Consider the following 18,086-nt stretch of genomic DNA (forward strand, 5'->3'; position numbering starts at 1 on the left):
CCAGCTGATCTCTGAAACCTGAACCATTTCAGTAGCCGTGACTTTTTGTTTTCCCATATGAACGGTTCTTGGTGGTTCTCCATCAGAACCGGTCCAGGAGTCTCCTTCAGCATGAGACACTGAGTCACCAGGGTCCAGCTTTGGGGGCCTGTTCTGGGGGGGGTCAGCCAGCCAAATGTCCAAACGTCAGCACTGTGAGGACAGATCATGTCAAAGTCTCAGTGAGAGCACCGAGTCCCGCTGCTTGAATAACAGCAGCAGTTTGTCCTCCACCCACCATCCGCCCCCCCTCCCCCACCCGTCCTCCACCCACCATCCGCCCCCCCTCCCCCACCCGTCCTCCACCCACCATCCGCCCCCCTCCCCCACCCATCCTCCACCCACCCTCCTCCCATTTCCCCCTCCTCCACCCTCCGTCCTCATCTGTCCCCCTCCTCCACCGTCCCCCCTCCTCCGCCCGTCCTGACCTGCTGCCCTCTGCTGCCCCCTGCAGGCGTGTGGAGACCCCAAAGCGAAGCCGTCCTACCTGGTGGACAAGAACCTGGAGTCGGCCGTCAAGTTCATCGTCCGGAAGTTTCCCGCCGTGGAGACGCGGAACAACAACGTAAGTCCGTCCTCGTCCGTCCTCGTCCGTCCGGGCGACAGCAGCTCAGTTGGTAGAGCGGGTTGTCTTATAACCGAAGGTTGGCGGTTCGATCCCCGCTCCCGCAGGCGTAAAACTGTCGTTGTGTCCTTGGGCAAGACACTTCACCCACCTTGCCTCAGTATGAAAGTAGTGAGAGTGAATGGTTGGTGGTGGGAGGGGCCGATGGCGTCAGTCTGCCCCCCCCAGGGCAGCAGCTCAGCTCCACCCAGTGTGGAGAGAATGAAGAATGCAGTGTGAAGCGCTGTATAAAACCAATGCAGTATTATTGTTGTCCTCGTCCGTCCTCGTCCGTCCTCGTCCGTCCTCATCCGTCCGCCTGTTGGTGAGTCACATGGTGCGGTTGAGTCCATCCAGGACTCATGACTGCGTGGACGGAGCCGTCAGGACGTCTCCACTTCCTGTATTTGTTTCCAGCTCCCCTGAATCCGTCTGGTTTGAGTGGAGTGGTCCAGGTCCAGGTCCTGGTCTCCGGTCCCGGTCCCGGTCCCGGTCCTGGTCCTCTGCTGTTTCTCTGCCTTGTTTCAGTTCAGTTTAGTTTCCTGCAGAAGTTCCTTCAAGTTTTAAGCCTAAAATAAAAACCGACTATAATGAAAAATTTGAATTTCAGTTATCTGTATTTTTACAAAGTTTGTTTCGCACATAGGCCGCCATTGTTGTGTAAGTTGCAAAGCATTCTGGGTAGTGGGTTGTTTCACCTCTCTGCGGTGTTTTTAGGGGTGATCTGTTGGCAGCTTTGTAAACACGAGCGTTCAACCCTTTCAATTCGAACCAACACAAAACCGAATACAGAGCGAGGACGGAAACGGAAGGAACGACGGAGATGACGGTGAAAATGGCCGCTAGCAAGAGGAAGACAGTCGGCCGCAGCCGCTGGAGCCTCTGGACGCTGCCTCCCAGTGGCCACCCAGAGACACTGCAAAGAGACGCTTACTGCCTTTACCTCGTCACCGTTAACATCATGAACATCATTAATCCTCAAAAGAATCGGCGCTGAAACGGCGGGGGCACAGGTATGGATCCGCCCCCTCAGGCTTCTTCCACGCCTTTCTTCATTTCCCCTCCAGAGGAGAGCGCTGGATGCTCGCCGCGCCGCGTTATTCCCTTGGTTTCAGAGTTCCATGCAGAAGCGGCTCAGTGTGGCGTTTTGCTCGGCTGCAGCTGCAACAGGAGCACTTCCTGGGTGCTTTGTGGCTTTGCTCGCTGAACGAACAACTAGGTGACGTCATCACTCCCAGAATGCATTGCGCAGCCAAAACATGGCAGCCACGTAAACGATAATCTTGTAAACGAGTGATTCTTTTATTAACTTACGCATTTTGTTTATTCTTTTCTAACAGCGTGTTTTGAGTGTCGACATCAGAGACGCGTAGAGCTGGTAGTCGCTTTGATCAGGCTCAGTTTAGACGAAGAGACGGGTGGCGGTTTACCAGCAGTACCAGTACCAGCAGTACCAGTACCAGCAGTACCAGTACCAGCAGTACCAGTACCAGCAGCAGTACCAGTACCAGCAGTACCAGTACCAGCAGTACCAGTACCAGCAGCAGTACCAGTACCAGCAGCAGTACCAGTACCAGCAGTACCAGTACCAGCAGTACCAGTACCAGCAGTACCAGTACCAGCAGCAGTACCAGTACCAGCAGTACCAGTACCAGCAGTACCAGTACCAGCAGCAGTACCAGTACCAGCAGTACCAGCAGCAGTACCAGTACCAGCAGCAGTACCAGTACCAGCAGCAGTACCAGTACCAGCAGTACCAGTACCAGCAGCAGTACCAGTACCAGCAGCAGTACCAGTGGTGGTTCCCCTGCTGCTGCTGGTGTTTTGAACCAGGGACCAGCAGCAGCAGATCAGCCTCCACTCAGACCAGCAGGGACCAGGGTCCTAGGATCCCCTGGACCCTGTGGGGGGCCTGGTCCAGGTCCTGAACACATTCAGTGTTCATCTCCACAAAAAGTGAAGGAACACACTTCTTTCTTGTCGCCTCACAGATGGACTGAAGACAACACACACACACACACACACACACACACACACACACACACACGAAAAGAGACAATATCATGGCACATTAACAGCCTCTCATCTGAGACTGTGTGTGTGTGTGTGTGTGTGTGTGTGTGTTTTCAGCCATTCCTCATCAAGTGTTTCTCAGCTTTACTTGTCAGCTTGTCGCCGCTGGTGTGTGTCAGTGTCATTTAGCGTGTGTGTGTGTGTGTGTGTGTGTGTGTGTGTGTGTGTGTGTGTGGTGTGTGCAGTGCTGGCCAACAGTGTTCTCTGGGATTCAGGTGTGGACTTATTGCTGGCCCCTCAGAAGCCTCCAGCTTTCCCCCAAAGTTCAAAGTCAGTTTATTTGTCAAATATGCCGCACATAAAGACACACAGCACAGATGAAACTACAGTCCTCTCGGACCCACGGTGCAACAAAACATATAAGATCTAAGGTAATAAATAAAATAAATGACTATGAACACAGTAAAACACAGAAAAGTGCAGGCCTGAGGTCGGTGGCGGGGGGCAGAGGGGGGCGTTCAGCTTCCTGACTGCCTGGTGGAAGAAGCCGTCCTCGAGTCTGCTGGTTCTGGTTCTGGACCGGAGGCTCCGCAGTCTCCTAGCTGACGACGGCAGGCTGAAGAGGCTGTGGGCGGGGTGGGGGGGTCGCCTGCGATCCTGGTGGGTGTGCGGGTGAGGCGGGTGTTGTAGATAGAGGAGAGGGAGGGGAGAGAGACACCAATGATCTTCTCGGCTGCTCTCACGATGCGCTGCAGGGTCTGCAGCAGGACACGGTGCCGGCGCCGTACCACACCGCGACGCCGCTGGTCAGGACGCTCTCCACGGTCCTGATGGGGGCGGGGCTCTCCACGGTCCTCTGTAAAAGCTGGTCCTGATGGGGGCGGGGCTCTCCACAGTCCTCTGTAAAAGCTGGTCCTGATGGGGGCGGGGCTCTCCACGGTCCTCTGTAAAAGCTGGTCCTGATGGGGGCGGGGCTCTCCACGGTCCTCTGTAAAAGCTGGTCCTGATGGGGGCGGGGCTCTCGCTCTTCTCAGTCTGCGGAGGAAGTAGAGCCGCCGTTGAGCTTTTGTAGCCAGTGATGTGGGGTTGATGTTCCAGGAGAGGTCCTCAGACATGTGCACACCCAGGAACTTGGTGCTGCTCACTCTCTCCACAGCAGCACCGTTGATGGTTAGTGGAGCATGCTGGGAATGCTCTGTCCTGAAGTTCTCCAGTGCTGTTTGAGGTGTGTTTTGGGTCGTCGTCCTGCTGGAGACCCATGACCTCTGACCCAGCTGTCTCACGCTGGGCCCTCCATTCGTCTTCAGACTTCATACTGCCATGCTCACGGTCCAGCAGTCCAGCACCAGAACATCAGGGAGCCTCCGCCATGTTGGACAACAGGGACCGTCTTCTGGTCTTCGAAGGCCTCCTTTGCTTTCCTCTAAACTCTGTCGATGCCTTTTCCCAGAAAGCTCTATTTTTGTCTCATCTGACCGGAGAACATTCTTCCAAAACGCTGCTGGCTTTCTCAGGTCAGTTTAACTCCAGCCGGGCTTTGTTCTGTCTCTGGGACAGAAGTGGGTCTTCCTGGGTGTCCTACCACGAAGTCCCTTCATTCAGACGCCGACGGATAGTCCGGTTGACACTGTTGTACCTCGGACTGCAGGACACCTTCAACTTGTTTGGATGTTAGTCGAGGTTCTTTATCCACCGTCCGCACAGTCTTTCGTTGGAATCTCTCGTCAGTTTTTCTCTTTCGTCCACATCCAGGCAGGCTAGCCGCAGCGCCGCGGGCGTTAAACTTCTTGATGCCGCTGCGCTCTGCGGACAGGAACATCCAGGTCTGTGGAGGTGGACTGGAGCCTGGAGATGGCCCATGCTTCTCCACAGTTCTGCTTCTCCAGTCCTCAGACAGTTGTTTGGTCTTTCTGTTCTCCTGCTCAGTGTGGGACACACCTGGACGCAGGACAGAGGCTGAGTCCACTTCATCCATGTGACCTGACTGCAGCTGTGATGTTCCACCGGTCGGTAACAGCTGCTGGGAGGTACACCACTTAGAGACGCATCACATGACGTGTCAAAGGGTGCCAATACTTTTGTCCACCCATTGTTTTTATGTTTGGTGTGGAATTATATCAAATTTGGCATTTTGGCAATTTGTTTAGTGGTTTCTATGGACTCTGCACAACTCAACCACTTCCTGAACTTCAGGAGGCTCTTTGCGTCCTGTCTTTCATGACAGGACGAGCTGGTTAACGCAGGTGTGTCTGACCTCTGCAACCACAACAGTAACGGTCAGACAAAAAGAAGTGAACGTTGTGATACCAAAGCATTTGTGATTGCGATCATTTTCTGGGAGACATTGAGCATTATCTGACAGAATGGCAGGGGCGTCAATACTTTTGGCCAGCACTGTGTGTGTGTGTGTGTGAGTGTGTGTGTTGCTCACTGCTGTATCGGTGTACTTACGTTGTTCCTTTGTTCTGTGTGTGTTGCATGCTCACTGGGCTTGTGCCGGACTGACTGTGCTTTTTGGTAAGTTTTTGTCTCAGTTTTTTTGAATTTCAGTTCCTCTGCTGCTGCTGGAGTGTCTCTCTGCTGTCCCTGCTGTCCCCGTCCCTGCTGTCCCTCTCTCTGCTGTCCCTGCTGTCCCTCTCTCTGCTCTCCCTGCTGTCCCCGTCTCTGCTGTCCCTGCTGTCCCTCTCTCTGCTGTCCTTTTCCGTTCCCTCCATCCACCGAGTGTCTGTCCAGCCGTCCACCGGTCCATCAGTCATCAGCCGGTCACCGGTTGTTGGTCAGTCGGTTGTGTCCCGGGATTCCGGTGGTCGGCCGGTGACTGTCTGCCCGCCGGGTGTTGAGCAGCGCCTGTCTGCCTGCAGTGAGGACAGTTCCGGCCTCCGCCCGTCTCATTTAGCAGCAGTTTGTCCTGAAAGCATGCGGAGACGGAGACGGACGGTCGGTCCGGCTCCTCGGTGCAGCAGCAGGTCTTCTCTCACCACCTTGTCTGACTTCTTCTGGTCCGTCCTCTGGTCCGTCCCCGGGCTTCAGTCTGCTGTCTGTCCTGTCAGCTTCCTGTCCACCTGCTGGGAGAAAGACTCTTCTTTTCTCTCTGGGTTTTCGGGTTCCACCGGTTCTGCCGTGAGCTGACCCGTGTCGGCCCGGTCCCATTCACCCGACCTCACATCTGCTTTAGCTGGCAACATTTAAACCACGGGTGTCAAACTTGAGGTCTGTGGGCCAAAACTGGCCCTCAAGAGGCTCCGATCTGGACAGTCCACCAACGGAATGGTCAACAGTTCAGAGAAAATACATCTGGACAGATTTCTTCAGAATGGCAACAGAACGCTGAGATTCAGCTGACTCCAGCTAGCTAACTGCTATCGAGCTAGCTAACTACTGTCAACTAGCTAACTGCTATCGAGCTAGCTAACTACTGTCAAACTAGCTAACTGCTATCGAGCTAGCTAACTACTGTCAAACTAGCTAACTGCTATCAAGCTAGCTAACTGCTCTCAAGCTAGCTACCTGCTCTAAAGCTAGCTAACTGCTATCGAGCTAGCTAACTGCTATCGAGGTAGCTAACTGCTATCGAGGTAGCTAACTGCTATCAAGGTAGCTAACTGCTATCAAGCTAGCTAACTGCTATTGAGCTAGCTAACTGGTTCAACCTAGCTACCCGCTCTCAGACTATTTCTATTGTTTATATTTACCTATTAAGTCTGGATTTCAGGGTTGTTGGTGGCTGGTTCCCATTGGTCCGGCTCAGGATCCTGACCTGGAACCTGTTTGACACCCCTGGTCTAAAGTATAGTTAGTGTTCAGCCAATCAGATGAAATGGACTGGGCTTCATTTCATCACACAGGCAAAGACTGCAGCACAAAGGTGTTAGCTGTTAGCTGGCCTGGATGGTTAGCTGTTAGCTGAGTTAGATGGCTAGCTGTTAGCTGAGTTGGATGGTTAGCTGTTAGCTGAGTTGGATGTTAGCTGTTAGCTGTTAGCTGAGTTAGATGGTTAGCTGTTAGCTGAGTTAGATGGATAGCTATTAGCTGAGTTGGATGTTAGCTGTTAGCTGAGTTGGATGGTTAGCTGTTAGCTAAGTTGGATGTTAGCTGTTAGCTGAGTTAGATGGTTAGCTGTTAGCTAAGTTAGATGGTTAGCTGTTAGCTAAGTTAGATGGTCAGCTGTTAGCTGAGTTGGATGGTTAGCTGTTAGCTGAGTTGGATGGATAGCTATTAGCTGAGTTGGATGTTAGCTGTTAGCTGAGTTGGATGGTTAGCTGTTAGCTAAGTTGGATGGTTAGCTGTTAGCTAAGTTGGATGGTTAGCTGTTAGCTAAGTTGGATGGTTAGCTGTTAGCTGTTAGCTGAGTTGGATGGTTAGCTGTTAGCTGAGTTGGATGGTCAGCTGTTAGCTGAGTTGGATGGTTAGCTGTTAGCTAAGTTGGATGGTTAGCTGTTAGCTGTTAGCTGAGTTGGATGGTTAGCTGTTAGCTGAGTTGGATGGTTAGCTGTTAGCTAAGTTAGATGGTCAGCTGTTAGCTGAGTTGGATGGTTAGCTGTTAGCTGAGTTGGATGGATAGCTATTAGCTGAGTTGGATGTTAGCTGTTAGCTGAGTTGGATGGTTAGCTGTTAGCTGAGTTGGATGGTTAGCTGTTAGCTAAGTTGGATGGTTAGCTGTTAGCTGAGTTAGATGGTTAGCTGTTAGCTGAGTTGGATGGTTAGCTGTTAGCTGAGTTGGATGGTTAGCTGTTAGCTAAGTTAGATGGTTAGCTGTTAGCAGTGCCCACTGTGGAAGTGTTTCAGTGTATCTGAGGGTGTTTTGGTGACGGACGCCGGTTGGGGGCCTGGTCCCTGATGGTGTTTTGGTGACGGACGCTGGTTGGAGGCCTGATCCCTGATGGTGTTTTGGTGATGGAGGCTGGTTGGGGGCCTGATCCCTGATGGTGTTTTGGTGACGGAGGCTGGTTGGGGGCCTGGTCCCTGAGGGTGAAGCAGCAGGAGGGTCTCACCTGGTCTCTCTCTGACGTCTTCACAGCAACAGCTGGCTCAGCTGCAGAAGGAGAAGTCGGAGATCCTGAAGAACCTGGCTCTCTACTACTTCACCTTTGTCGACGTCATGGAGTTCAAGGTGAGGAAATCAAACGCCCCTTTTCCAGGATGGGTGAAGCACTTCCTGTCAGGGACTTGACGTCTCTCCTCCTCTTTAGGACCACGTGTGCGAGCTGCTCAACACCATCGACGCCTGCCAGGTCTTCTTCGACATCGTAAGTCAATGAGTGTGTTTGGAGTGTGTCTGCATCAGTGCAGTGGTTCTCCAGTGGTTCAAGCAGTGGTCCTCCAGTGGTTCAAGCAGTGGTCCTCCAGTGGTTCAGGCAGTGGTCCTCCCTCTATTAGTTTTGAGAAGCACAATTCAGTTTTCAAGTTTGAATTTCACAGCTGCCAGTCACCGCTGTGGGTCCCCAAGCATGACCCCTGACCCCTGTCAGCCCTGCCAATGGCCACCATTACCTTGAAGCAGGAGGGGGCCTGTGGGAAACGAGATTCCCTCAGTGGGCTGAAGTCTGCTGAACTTCACTTTTCCTTCATGTTGTTGCATTCAGGTAGGGGCGATGTGGGGCAGTTAGGAGGATGTGGGGCAGTTAGGAGCAGAGTTGAGGGAATGGAGCCTCATCAAGTCATCTCCATGCCATGTTTTTGCTCTGACCATGTGTCACACCAGGTGAATCTAATCAACCCTGCTCCTCAGCTTGTCTGTGGTACATGGTGAGGGCAAAAACATGGCATTGAGATGACTTGATGAGGCGCCAATCTCCCATGTCTGGTTAGGAGGATGTGGGGAAGTTAGGAGGATGTGGGGCAATTTCAGTTAAACTGTTAGTCTGGCAGTAAAGAAGTGGTACTGTAATGAGGTTAGTGGACTGAGGTACCGTAGTGAGGTACAGTGGTGAGGTAAGGTAGTGAGGTACAGTGGTGAGGTACGTAGTGGGGTACAGTGGTGAGGACCGTAGTGAGGTACAGTGGTGAGGTACTATAGTGAGATAGTGGTGAGGTACCATAGTGAGGTACAGTGGTGAGATACGGTGGTGAGGTACCGTGGTGAGGTACCATAGTGAGGTACCGTAGTGAGGTACCGTGGTGAGGTATGGTAGTGAGGTATGGTAGTGAGGTACAGTGGTGAGGTACCGTGGTGAGGTACAGTGGTGAGGTACAATGGTGAGGTACCGTGGTGAGGTACAGTGGTGAGGTACAGTGGTGAGGTACAGTGGTGAGGTACAGTGGTGAGGTACCGTGGTGAGGTACCGTAGTGAGGTACCGTGGTGAGGTACAGTGGTGAGGGTACCATAGTGAGGTTCCGTGGTGAGGTACCGTAGTGAGGTACCGTGGTGAGGTACAGTGGTGAGGGTACCGTGGTGAGGTACAGTGGTGAGGTCCCGTAGTGAGGTACCGTGGTGAGGTACAGTGGTGAGGTACCGTAGTGAGGTACCGTAGTGAGGTACCGTGGTGAGGTACCGTAGTGAGGTACCGTGGTGAGGTACAGTGGTGAGGGTACCGTGGTGAGGTACAGTGGTGAGGTCCCGTGGTGAGGTACAGTGGTGAGGTACCGTAGTGAGGTACCGTGGTGAGGTACCATAGTGAGGTACCGTGGTGAGGTATGGTAGTGAGGTACCGTAGTGAGGTACAGTGGTGAGATACGGTGGTGAGGTACCGTAGTGAGGTACCGTGGTGAGGTACCGTGGTGAGGTACCATAGTGAGGTTCCGTGGTGAGGTATGGTAGTGAGGTCCTGTAGTGAGGTACCGTGGTGAGGTCCCGTAGTGAGGTACCGTGGTGAGGTACCGTGGTGAGGTACCGTGGTGAGGTACCGTAGTGAGGTACCGTGGTGAGGTACAGTGGTGAGGTACCGTAGTGAGGTACCGTGGTGAGGTACAGTGGTGAGGTACCGTAGTGAGGTACCGTAGTGAGGTACCGTGGTGAGGTACAGTGGTGAGGGTACCATAGTGAGGTTCCGTGGTGAGGTACAGTGGTGAGGTCCCGTAGTGAGGTACCGTGGTGAGGTACAGTGGTGAGGTACAATGGTGAGGTACCATAGTGAGGTACCGTAGTGAGGTACCGTGGTGAGGTACCATAGTGAGGTACCGTAGTGAGGTACAGTGGTGAGGTCCCGTAGTGAGGTACCGTGGTGAGGTACAGTGGTGAGGTACCGTGGTGAGGTACCGTGGTGAGGTACCGTGGTGAGGTACCGTGGTGAGGTACCGTGGTGAGGTACCGTGGTGAGGTACCGTAGTGAGGTACCGTGGTGAGGTACAGTGGTGAGGGTACCATAGTGAGGTTCCGTGGTGAGGTATGGTAGTGAGGTACTGTGCCTCAGTCCCGTCATGCAGACGTTGTGGGGATCCAGCTGTCTCTCACTCACAGCCGTTGGGTTTGGATTTGTTTTTCCTGATCTTCTTTTGACTCCCGCCAGACGGTGAACTTTGACCTCACCAGGAACTACCTGGACCTGGTGGTGACCTACACTACTCTGATGATCATCCTGTCTCGCATCGAGGAGCGGAAGGCCATCATCGGACTCTACAACTACGCCCACGAGATGACGCACGGAGCCAGGTGACACACACACACACACACACACACACACACACACACACACACACACACACACACACTCTCTGAGTGACGGCTCGGTTCTTGATCACTGGTGTGTGTGTGCTGCAGTGACCGGGAGTACCCCCGGCTGGGCCAGATGATCGTGGACTATGAGAACCCTCTGAAGAAGATGATGGAGGAGTTCGTTCCTCATGGGAAGGTGGGATGATGTTCTGCTCTGGAGCGCGTCTGTCCGTCCTGTCACGGTGTTACGTGGTGTTCCACAGCCTTCTGCGGTGTGTTCCGTGGTGTTCCATGGCATTACACAGCGTTCTGCGGTGTTACACAGTGTTCCACGGTGTTCCACAGTGTTCCACGGTGTTCCACAGCGTTCCACGGTGTTCCACAGCGTTCCACGGTGTTCCGAGGTGTTCCATGGCATTACACAGCGTTCTGCGGCGTTCCACAGTGTTCCGCAGTGTTCCACAGCGTTCCACGGTGTTCCGCGGCGTTCCACGGTGTTCCGCGGCATTCCCCGGTAGAGGTGTGCTGATACATCGATTATTAGATTAATCGTGATGCGACACATAATGATTCGATTACGATTCATAAATATTTAAAATCGATTATTTTTCATAATAACTAGACGCCAGGAGCACGGACGCCACTTGCGGAACCAAAGTATTGTTCCTACGCACCACCCGGACATCTGTAGTGACGGACCGGTTAATATGGCGACAGCTAGCTCTTTAGCTACAGTAACAGAGTGTGAGATTCATTCTTCTGGATTAAAAGCTAGTGCTAAATGCCAACGCTGCTTTTGCTAAAGAGAAAATCATTCAAAGTTCTCGTCCACAACATATTCATCCAATAGATATTCGTCCATTTTACACTACACTGGAACAAAAAGCACCGTGTGTAGCCTCATGTCGCCCCGGAAACAATGAGCCGTACTGTGCATGGCGCGGCGCCGTAAACAAAGCTTTCAGTTCAGAGGTAAACAAAACAACCAAAACATTTATCTCTGTAATATGCCTGAAAGAAGTCCAGAGGCGTTTGGCAGCGTGACGATGTTTATTCCAAGAGCAGGGATCAGAAACATGCGTTAGCATCGGCAGTCGAAAAAACATGCACACAACAACACTGCAGCTCCCGTAGCTCCCGCTGACGTCCCACCACCGCCGAGACATATAGACATAGATATCTAGATGTAGGTGTCTAGATATGCTGCACGCCAAGTAGTACATTCAAATTGAACATATATCTGCATATATGACATATCTGCTATTGTTTGCACTTAAGGGAGGTAACTGTTGATCTTTTGTCAACAGGGGCAGCCTTTTGTTGTATTGGCTCTTTAGGCCACAGCTACAGGCACAAAGTTTATGCCATGGTTGCTGATGGACCACTTGACATCAATAAAAAATACTTTTTTTGAATTTGTTTGATTACTTTGATTTATGTATACCGAGAAACAGCTGTACATTGTTTCAAAGTATGAAACAATGTACAGCTGTTTCTCGGTATACATAAATCAAAGTAATCAAACAAATTAAAATCTGTTCGGATAGTTAAAAGGCTACAATCATACAATATTGCACGCCCCAGCTGCTGAACAGGACAAGGGGGAAAAAAAAAAGATTTATGTATACCGAGAAACAGCTGTACATTGTTTCAAAGTATGAAGTGGGCACTAAGTGAGGGGGAAAAAAAATGCACAAAAAGTCATGATAATCGTTTTTATCCTTAATATCGTGATAATCGTTGAATAATCGAATCGTAGCACCCTGAATCGTAATCGAATCGAATCGTGAGGTGCCTTAGATGGCACACCCCTATTCCACGGTGTTCCGCGGTGTTCCACAGCGTTCTGCGGTGTTCCGCGGTGTTCCACGGTGTTCCGCGGTGTTCCACAGCGTTCCGCGGCATTCCACAGCGTTCTGCGGCGTTCCACGGTGTTCCGTGGCGTTCCACAGCGTTCTGTGGTGCTCCGCGGCGTTCCATGGTGTTCCACAGCGTTCCACGGTGTTCCACGGCATTCTGCGGTGCTCCGCGGCGTTCCATGGTGTTCCACAGCGTTCCACGGTGTTCCACGGCGTTCTGCGGTGCTCCGCGGCGTTCCATGGTGTTCCACGGCGTTCCACGGTGTGAAGGCTCAGGTTGAAATGCTGAGGCCGGTCAGTGTGAAGCAGCGTCCACAGGAAGGGTCCCTGTAAAGGAACCACAGCTTTGAGCTCTTCTTGTTCCTGTCAGGACGGATGAAGGGTGCCTCCTGCTGGAGAGCAGGTTCAGAGGTGAGAGGTCAGTGAGGAGCACAGCAGTGACCTGGAGAACCGGCCAATCGGAGCGCAGCTGTGTTCTGTCTGCCAGAACGTCTCCGTCTGTCGTCGGACACGTGGGAGTACGGACCTCATGTAGACACACCCAGACGCCTCGTTTCCACGGCAACCAGGAGCCTCGTGTTTACCCGGCAACGCTTTCAGAACAACGTTCGTTTCCATGGAAACAGCACAAACACTGAAATGGATGGAGTTTTCATGTTGGTCCACTAGCTGGTGTCGAGTGAATCAGTACAGTCTGAACAATGGCAACGGAGAACACAGCCGTTCATGTGGACACAACACCCCGTTGGATTGTTGTTACGGTGACTGTCAACTCTAAAACTGCCTAGTCCAGGAGAAGAACCAGGACCAGGAGAATCTGGACTGAGACCAGAACTAGAGTCTGGACTGGGACCAGCAGCAGGAGCAGGTTTCCTCTGTTCCATTGAGACAGAGGCGTAGTCTCTCTTTTAAAAACCAGCGTTGTCGTGGAAACAGAGCTGAAGCTAAAATGCTCGAAAAGTTTTCCTTTGTCACAACATGAGCCTGTTTGTGACGTCGGTGCTCCGCTTCTGTGGCGCTGTCAGTTCTGCAAGAGCCGCACTGAAGCAGGACTTCCTGTTTCCTGTGAAGCGTGTGCCGACTTCCTGTTTCCTGCGAAGCGTGTGCTGACTTCCTGTTTCCTGCGAAGCGTGTGCTGACTTCCTGATTCCTGCGAAGCGTGTGCTGACTTCCTGTTTCCTGCGAAGCGTGTGCTGACTTCCTGTTTCCTGCGAAGCATGTGCTGACTTCCTGTTTCCTGCGAAGCGTGTGCTGACTTCCTGATTCCTGTGAAGCGTGTGCTGACTTCCTGTTTCCTGTGAAGCGTGTGCTGACTTCCTGTTTCCTGTGAAGCGTGTGCTGACTTCCTGTTTCCTGTGAAGCGTGTGCTGACTTCCTGTGTCCTTTGGCGTGTGCTGCCAAAAGACAATATGCCATGATATGTCCCATTTTCTTCTGATTTGATAGAAGACCCAGACCATTGTGTATTTAATTGACGTTAATTGGCGTCGATCTGTGTGCCATGTTTGTTTGTTGACCCCCCCTTGTAATTCTTATTCTTATCCTTTTGCTTGTGTTTTTTTTTTTTTTTTTGATTGCCTGACTGTTTGCCCCGCGAGAGTTTGTGTATGTCTGTTTTCCTTTTTAATTAAAAAAGAAAAGTGTGCTGACTTCCTGTTTGCTGTGCAGTCGCTGTCGGACGCCCTGGTCAGCCTGCAGATGGTGTACCCCCGGAGGAACCTGTCGGCGGACCAGTGGAGGAACGCCCAGCTGCTGTCCCTCATCTCCGCCCCCTCCACCATGCTCAACCCCGCTCAGTCCGACACGGTATCCTCACTCATCCTCACGCTGTGGGTTCTCCGCTACTCAGTGCTGATTGGTTGAAACTGCAGCACTACACTGCTGCACCGTGTGGTCAGCGTGAGTACTGCACGTCCGCATTTCTAACGGCGCTCACAGACGTCTGCAGCTTTTTGCGTCGTTTAATGAGACGAAGCGTTCAGCGGATTTTGATGTCAAATTGAGTACCTGCTACGCAAAAAGCGTCCAGGTTGGCAGGTCCGGTGCTTCCAGCGCCTCCGCCATGATGTTTTGTACCGCTGGTCACTAGTCATGCGAGAAGTCACATGACACTGTGGGGGAAAAGACGCATCAATAGATGGATTGGAGGGTTTTATGAATCGATGTCGGGCTGTTAAAAGGAGAATCGATTCAAAATCCATTAATCGATTTTTTTAAACGCAGCTCTAGTCGGGTCCAGATTGTCAGCTTGATCTGACAACACAACATCATCCCTGCTCTCCTCATCAGTCCACATTTTCAACGTTAAAGAACACGAACGCCTCTACTGCATGTAATGAAACCGCGTATCACTGGTTGTTGTCACTCCAACATGGCGGCGGTCCTCCGGTCGCCAGCTCCCGGGTCACGTGATGCAGAGACTCCATAACGTTACTGAGCAAGGTTTTGGGTCTAATATGGTCGGTCAGTTTGGGCGTTCTGCCAGGTTTGGGTATCAGAGCAATCCTTCAGAGTTTGAGATTTAGAACCGTTAAACATCTTGAACACACTGGAAGACCTGTCTGAGCAGACTGCAGGGTCCCGGATCAGCCTCACTGTGACGGCAAAGAATTGATCTGGTACTACATCTGAACCGCAGACACCGGAAGACTGCAGGTCTGGCTCAGGTCTGGCTCAGGTCTGGCTCAGGTCTGGCTCAGGTCTGGTTCAGGTCTGGCTCAGGTCTGGTTCAGGTCTGGCTCAGGTCTGGCTCAGGTCTGGTTCAGGTCTGGCTCAGGTCTGGTTCAGGTCTGGCTCAGGTCTGGTTCAGGTCTGGTTCAGGTCTGGCTCAGGTCTGGCTCAGGTCTGGTTCAGGTCTGGCTCAGGTCTGGCTCAGGTCTGGCTCAGGTCTGGTTCAGGTCTGGCTCAGGTCTGGTTCAGGTCTGGTTCAGGTCTGGTTCAGGTCTGGCTCAGGTCTGGTTCAGGTCTGGCTCAGGTCTGGTTCAGGTCTGGTTCAGGTCTGGCTCAGGTCTGGCTCAGGTCTGGTTCAGGTCTGGCTCAGGTCTGGCTCAGGTCTGGCTCAGGTCTGGTTCAGGTCTGGCTCAGGTCTGGCTCAGGTCTGGTTCAGGTCTGGCTCAGGTCTGGTTCAGGTCTGGCTCAGGTCTGGCTCAGGTCTGGTTCAGGTCTGGCTCAGGTCTGGCTCAGGTCTGGTTCAGGTCTGGCTCAGGTCTGCTTCAGGTCTGGTTCAGGTCTGGTTCAGGTCTGGCTCAGGTCTGGTTCAGGTCTGGTTCAGGTCTGGTTCAGGTCTGCTTCAGGTCTGGTTCAGGTCTGGTTCAGGTCTGGCTCAGGTCTGGTTCAGGTCTGGCTCAGGTCTGGCTCAGGTCTGGCTCAGGTCTGGTTCAGGTCTGGCTCAGGTCTGCTTCAGGTCTGGTTCAGGTCTGGTTCAGGTCTGGCTCAGGTCTGGTTCAGGTCTGTCTCAGGTCTGGTTCAGGTCTGTCTCAGGTCTGGTTCAGGTCTGGTTCAGGTCTGTCTCAGGTCTGGTTCAGGTCTGGTTCAGGTCTGTCTCAGGTCTGGTTCAGGTCTGGCTCAGGTCTGGTTCAGGTCTGGCTCAGGTCTGGTTCAGGTCTGGTTCAGGTCTGGTTCAGGTCTGCTTCAGGTCTGGCTCAGGTCTGGCTCAGGTCTGGCTCAGGTCTGGTTCAGGTCTGGTTCAGGTCTGGCTCAGGTCTGGTTCAGGTCTGGTTCAGGTCTGGCTCAGGTCTGGCTCAGGTCTGGTTCAGGTCTGGCTCAGGTCTGGCTCAGGTCTGGTTCAGGTCTGGTTCAGGTCTGGTTCAGGTCTGGCTCAGGTCTTTCTCCAGTGGCTCTCTGTCTCTGACCCTGTCTGTCCTCTGCTCGGTCTCCTGGTCCAGATGCCGTGTGAATACCTTTCTCTGGACACGATGGAGAAGTGGATTGTGTGTAAGTGCTCCAGGACCGGACTCTGGTGAAGTTGCTGAGTGTGCGCCGCCGGCCGCTGACCTGGTGTTTTGTCGTTGCGGCTGCAGTCGGCTTCATCCTGTGCCACGCCGTGCTGAACAGCGACGCCGCCGCCCTGTCGCTCTGGAAGCTGGCTCTGCAGAGCTCCACCTGTCTCTGTCTCTTCCGGGACGAAGTCTTCCACATCCACAAGGCTGCAGAGGACCTGTTCGTCAACATCCGAGGGTCAGTCCACACCGTCCGGTCTGACACACACACACACGCACATACACACATACACACACACACACACACACACACACACACACACATACACACACACACACACACACACACACACACACACACACACACACACACACACGGACATAAAATTGAGGGAATTCAGAGTTGGATGCTGCAGAAGCTGTCACTCAGTGAAAGAGGATCAGTCCCAATCAGGTCAGTTGTTGAAGGGTTAAAGGCCTCAGGTTCTTCCCTGGGTCTGGTCTGGTCTAAACCGATCAGATCTGGTCCAGTCTGGACTGGTCTGGTCGAGTTCATGAATCACATCCTGCTCAGTTTCAGCTAATCACCTTTTCTTTAATTTTGTCTTCCAGGTACAACAAACGTATCAATGACATCCGAGAGTGTAAAGAACAGGCGCTGTCACACGCGTATGTACACCTGACACCTGACACTTCTTCACCTGACACCTGACACTTCTTCACCTGACACCTGACACTTCTTCAAATGACACCTGACACTTCTTCACCTGACACATGACACTTCTTCACTTGACACCTGACACTTCTTCACCTGACACATGACACTTCTTCACCTGACACCTGACACTTCTTCACCTTTCACCTGACACTTCTTCACCTGACACATGACACTTCTTCACCTGACACCTGACACTTCTTCACCTGACACCTGACACTTCTTCACCATGACACTTCTTCACCTGACACCTGACACTTCTTCACCTGACACCTGACACTTCTTCACCTGACACCTGACACTTCTTCACCTGACACCTGACACTTCTTCACCTGACACATGACACTTCTTCACCTGACACCTGACACTTCTTCACCATGACACTTCTTCACCCGACACCTGACACTTCTTCACCTGACACCTGACACTTCTTCACCTGACACTTCTTCACCTGACACCTGACACTTCTTCACCTGACACATGACACTTCTTCACCTGACACCTGACACTTCTTCACCTGACACCTGACACTTCTTCACCTGACACCTGACACTTCTTCACCTGACACATGACACTTCTTCACCTGACACATGACACTTCTTCACCTGACACCTGACACTTCTTCACCATGACACTTCTTCACCTGACACCTGACACTTCTTCACCTGACACCTGACACTTCTTCACCTGACACCTGACACTTCTTCACCTGACACTTCTTCACCTGACACATGACACTTCTTCACCTGACACCTTACACTTCTTCACCTGACACCTGACACTTCTTCACCATGACACTTCTTCACCTGACACCTGACACTTCTTCACCTGACACTTCTTCACCTGACACCTGACACTTCTTCACCTGACACATGACACTTCTTCACCTGACACCTGACACTTCTTCACCATGACACTTCTTCACCTGACACCTGACACTTCTTCACCTGACACCTGACACTTCTTCACCTGACACCTGACACTTCTTCACCTGACACTTCTTCACCTGACACATGACACTTCTTCACCTGACACATGACACTTCTTCACCTGACACCTGACACTTCTTCACCTGACACCTGACACTTCTTCACCTGACACCTGACACTTCTTCACCTGACACTTCTTCACCTGACACATGACACTTCTTCACCTGACACCTTACACTTCTTCACCTGACACCTTACACTTCTTCACCTGACACCTGACACTTCTTCACCATGACACTTCTTCACCTGACACCTGACACTTCTTCACCTGACACCTGACACTTCTTCACCTGACACATGACACTTCTTCACCTGACACCTGACACTTCTTCACCGG

General features: G+C 52.3%; 1 protein-coding gene across 1 annotated transcript; it reads left to right on the forward strand.

Annotated features, from left to right (window-relative positions):
- Positions 1 to 472: 472 nt before the first annotated feature.
- LOC115384875 (nck-associated protein 1-like) lies at positions 473 to 16,718 on the forward strand (the record flags this gene model as incomplete). The annotated part of the gene is made up of 9 exons (XM_030087054.1): positions 473 to 604; positions 7,674 to 7,766; positions 7,846 to 7,902; positions 10,103 to 10,245; positions 10,354 to 10,444; positions 13,776 to 13,913; positions 15,992 to 16,040; positions 16,127 to 16,283; positions 16,658 to 16,718. Coding segments are annotated over 9 exons (921 nt in total), but the record flags the coding sequence as incomplete, so codon positions are not given.
- Between the last annotated feature and the right edge of the window lie 1,368 nt (positions 16,719 to 18,086).

This window comes from Salarias fasciatus, unplaced genomic scaffold (genome assembly GCF_902148845.1).
Source record: "Salarias fasciatus unplaced genomic scaffold, fSalaFa1.1, whole genome shotgun sequence".
Lineage (NCBI taxonomy): Eukaryota > Metazoa > Chordata > Actinopteri > Blenniiformes > Blenniidae > Salarias > Salarias fasciatus.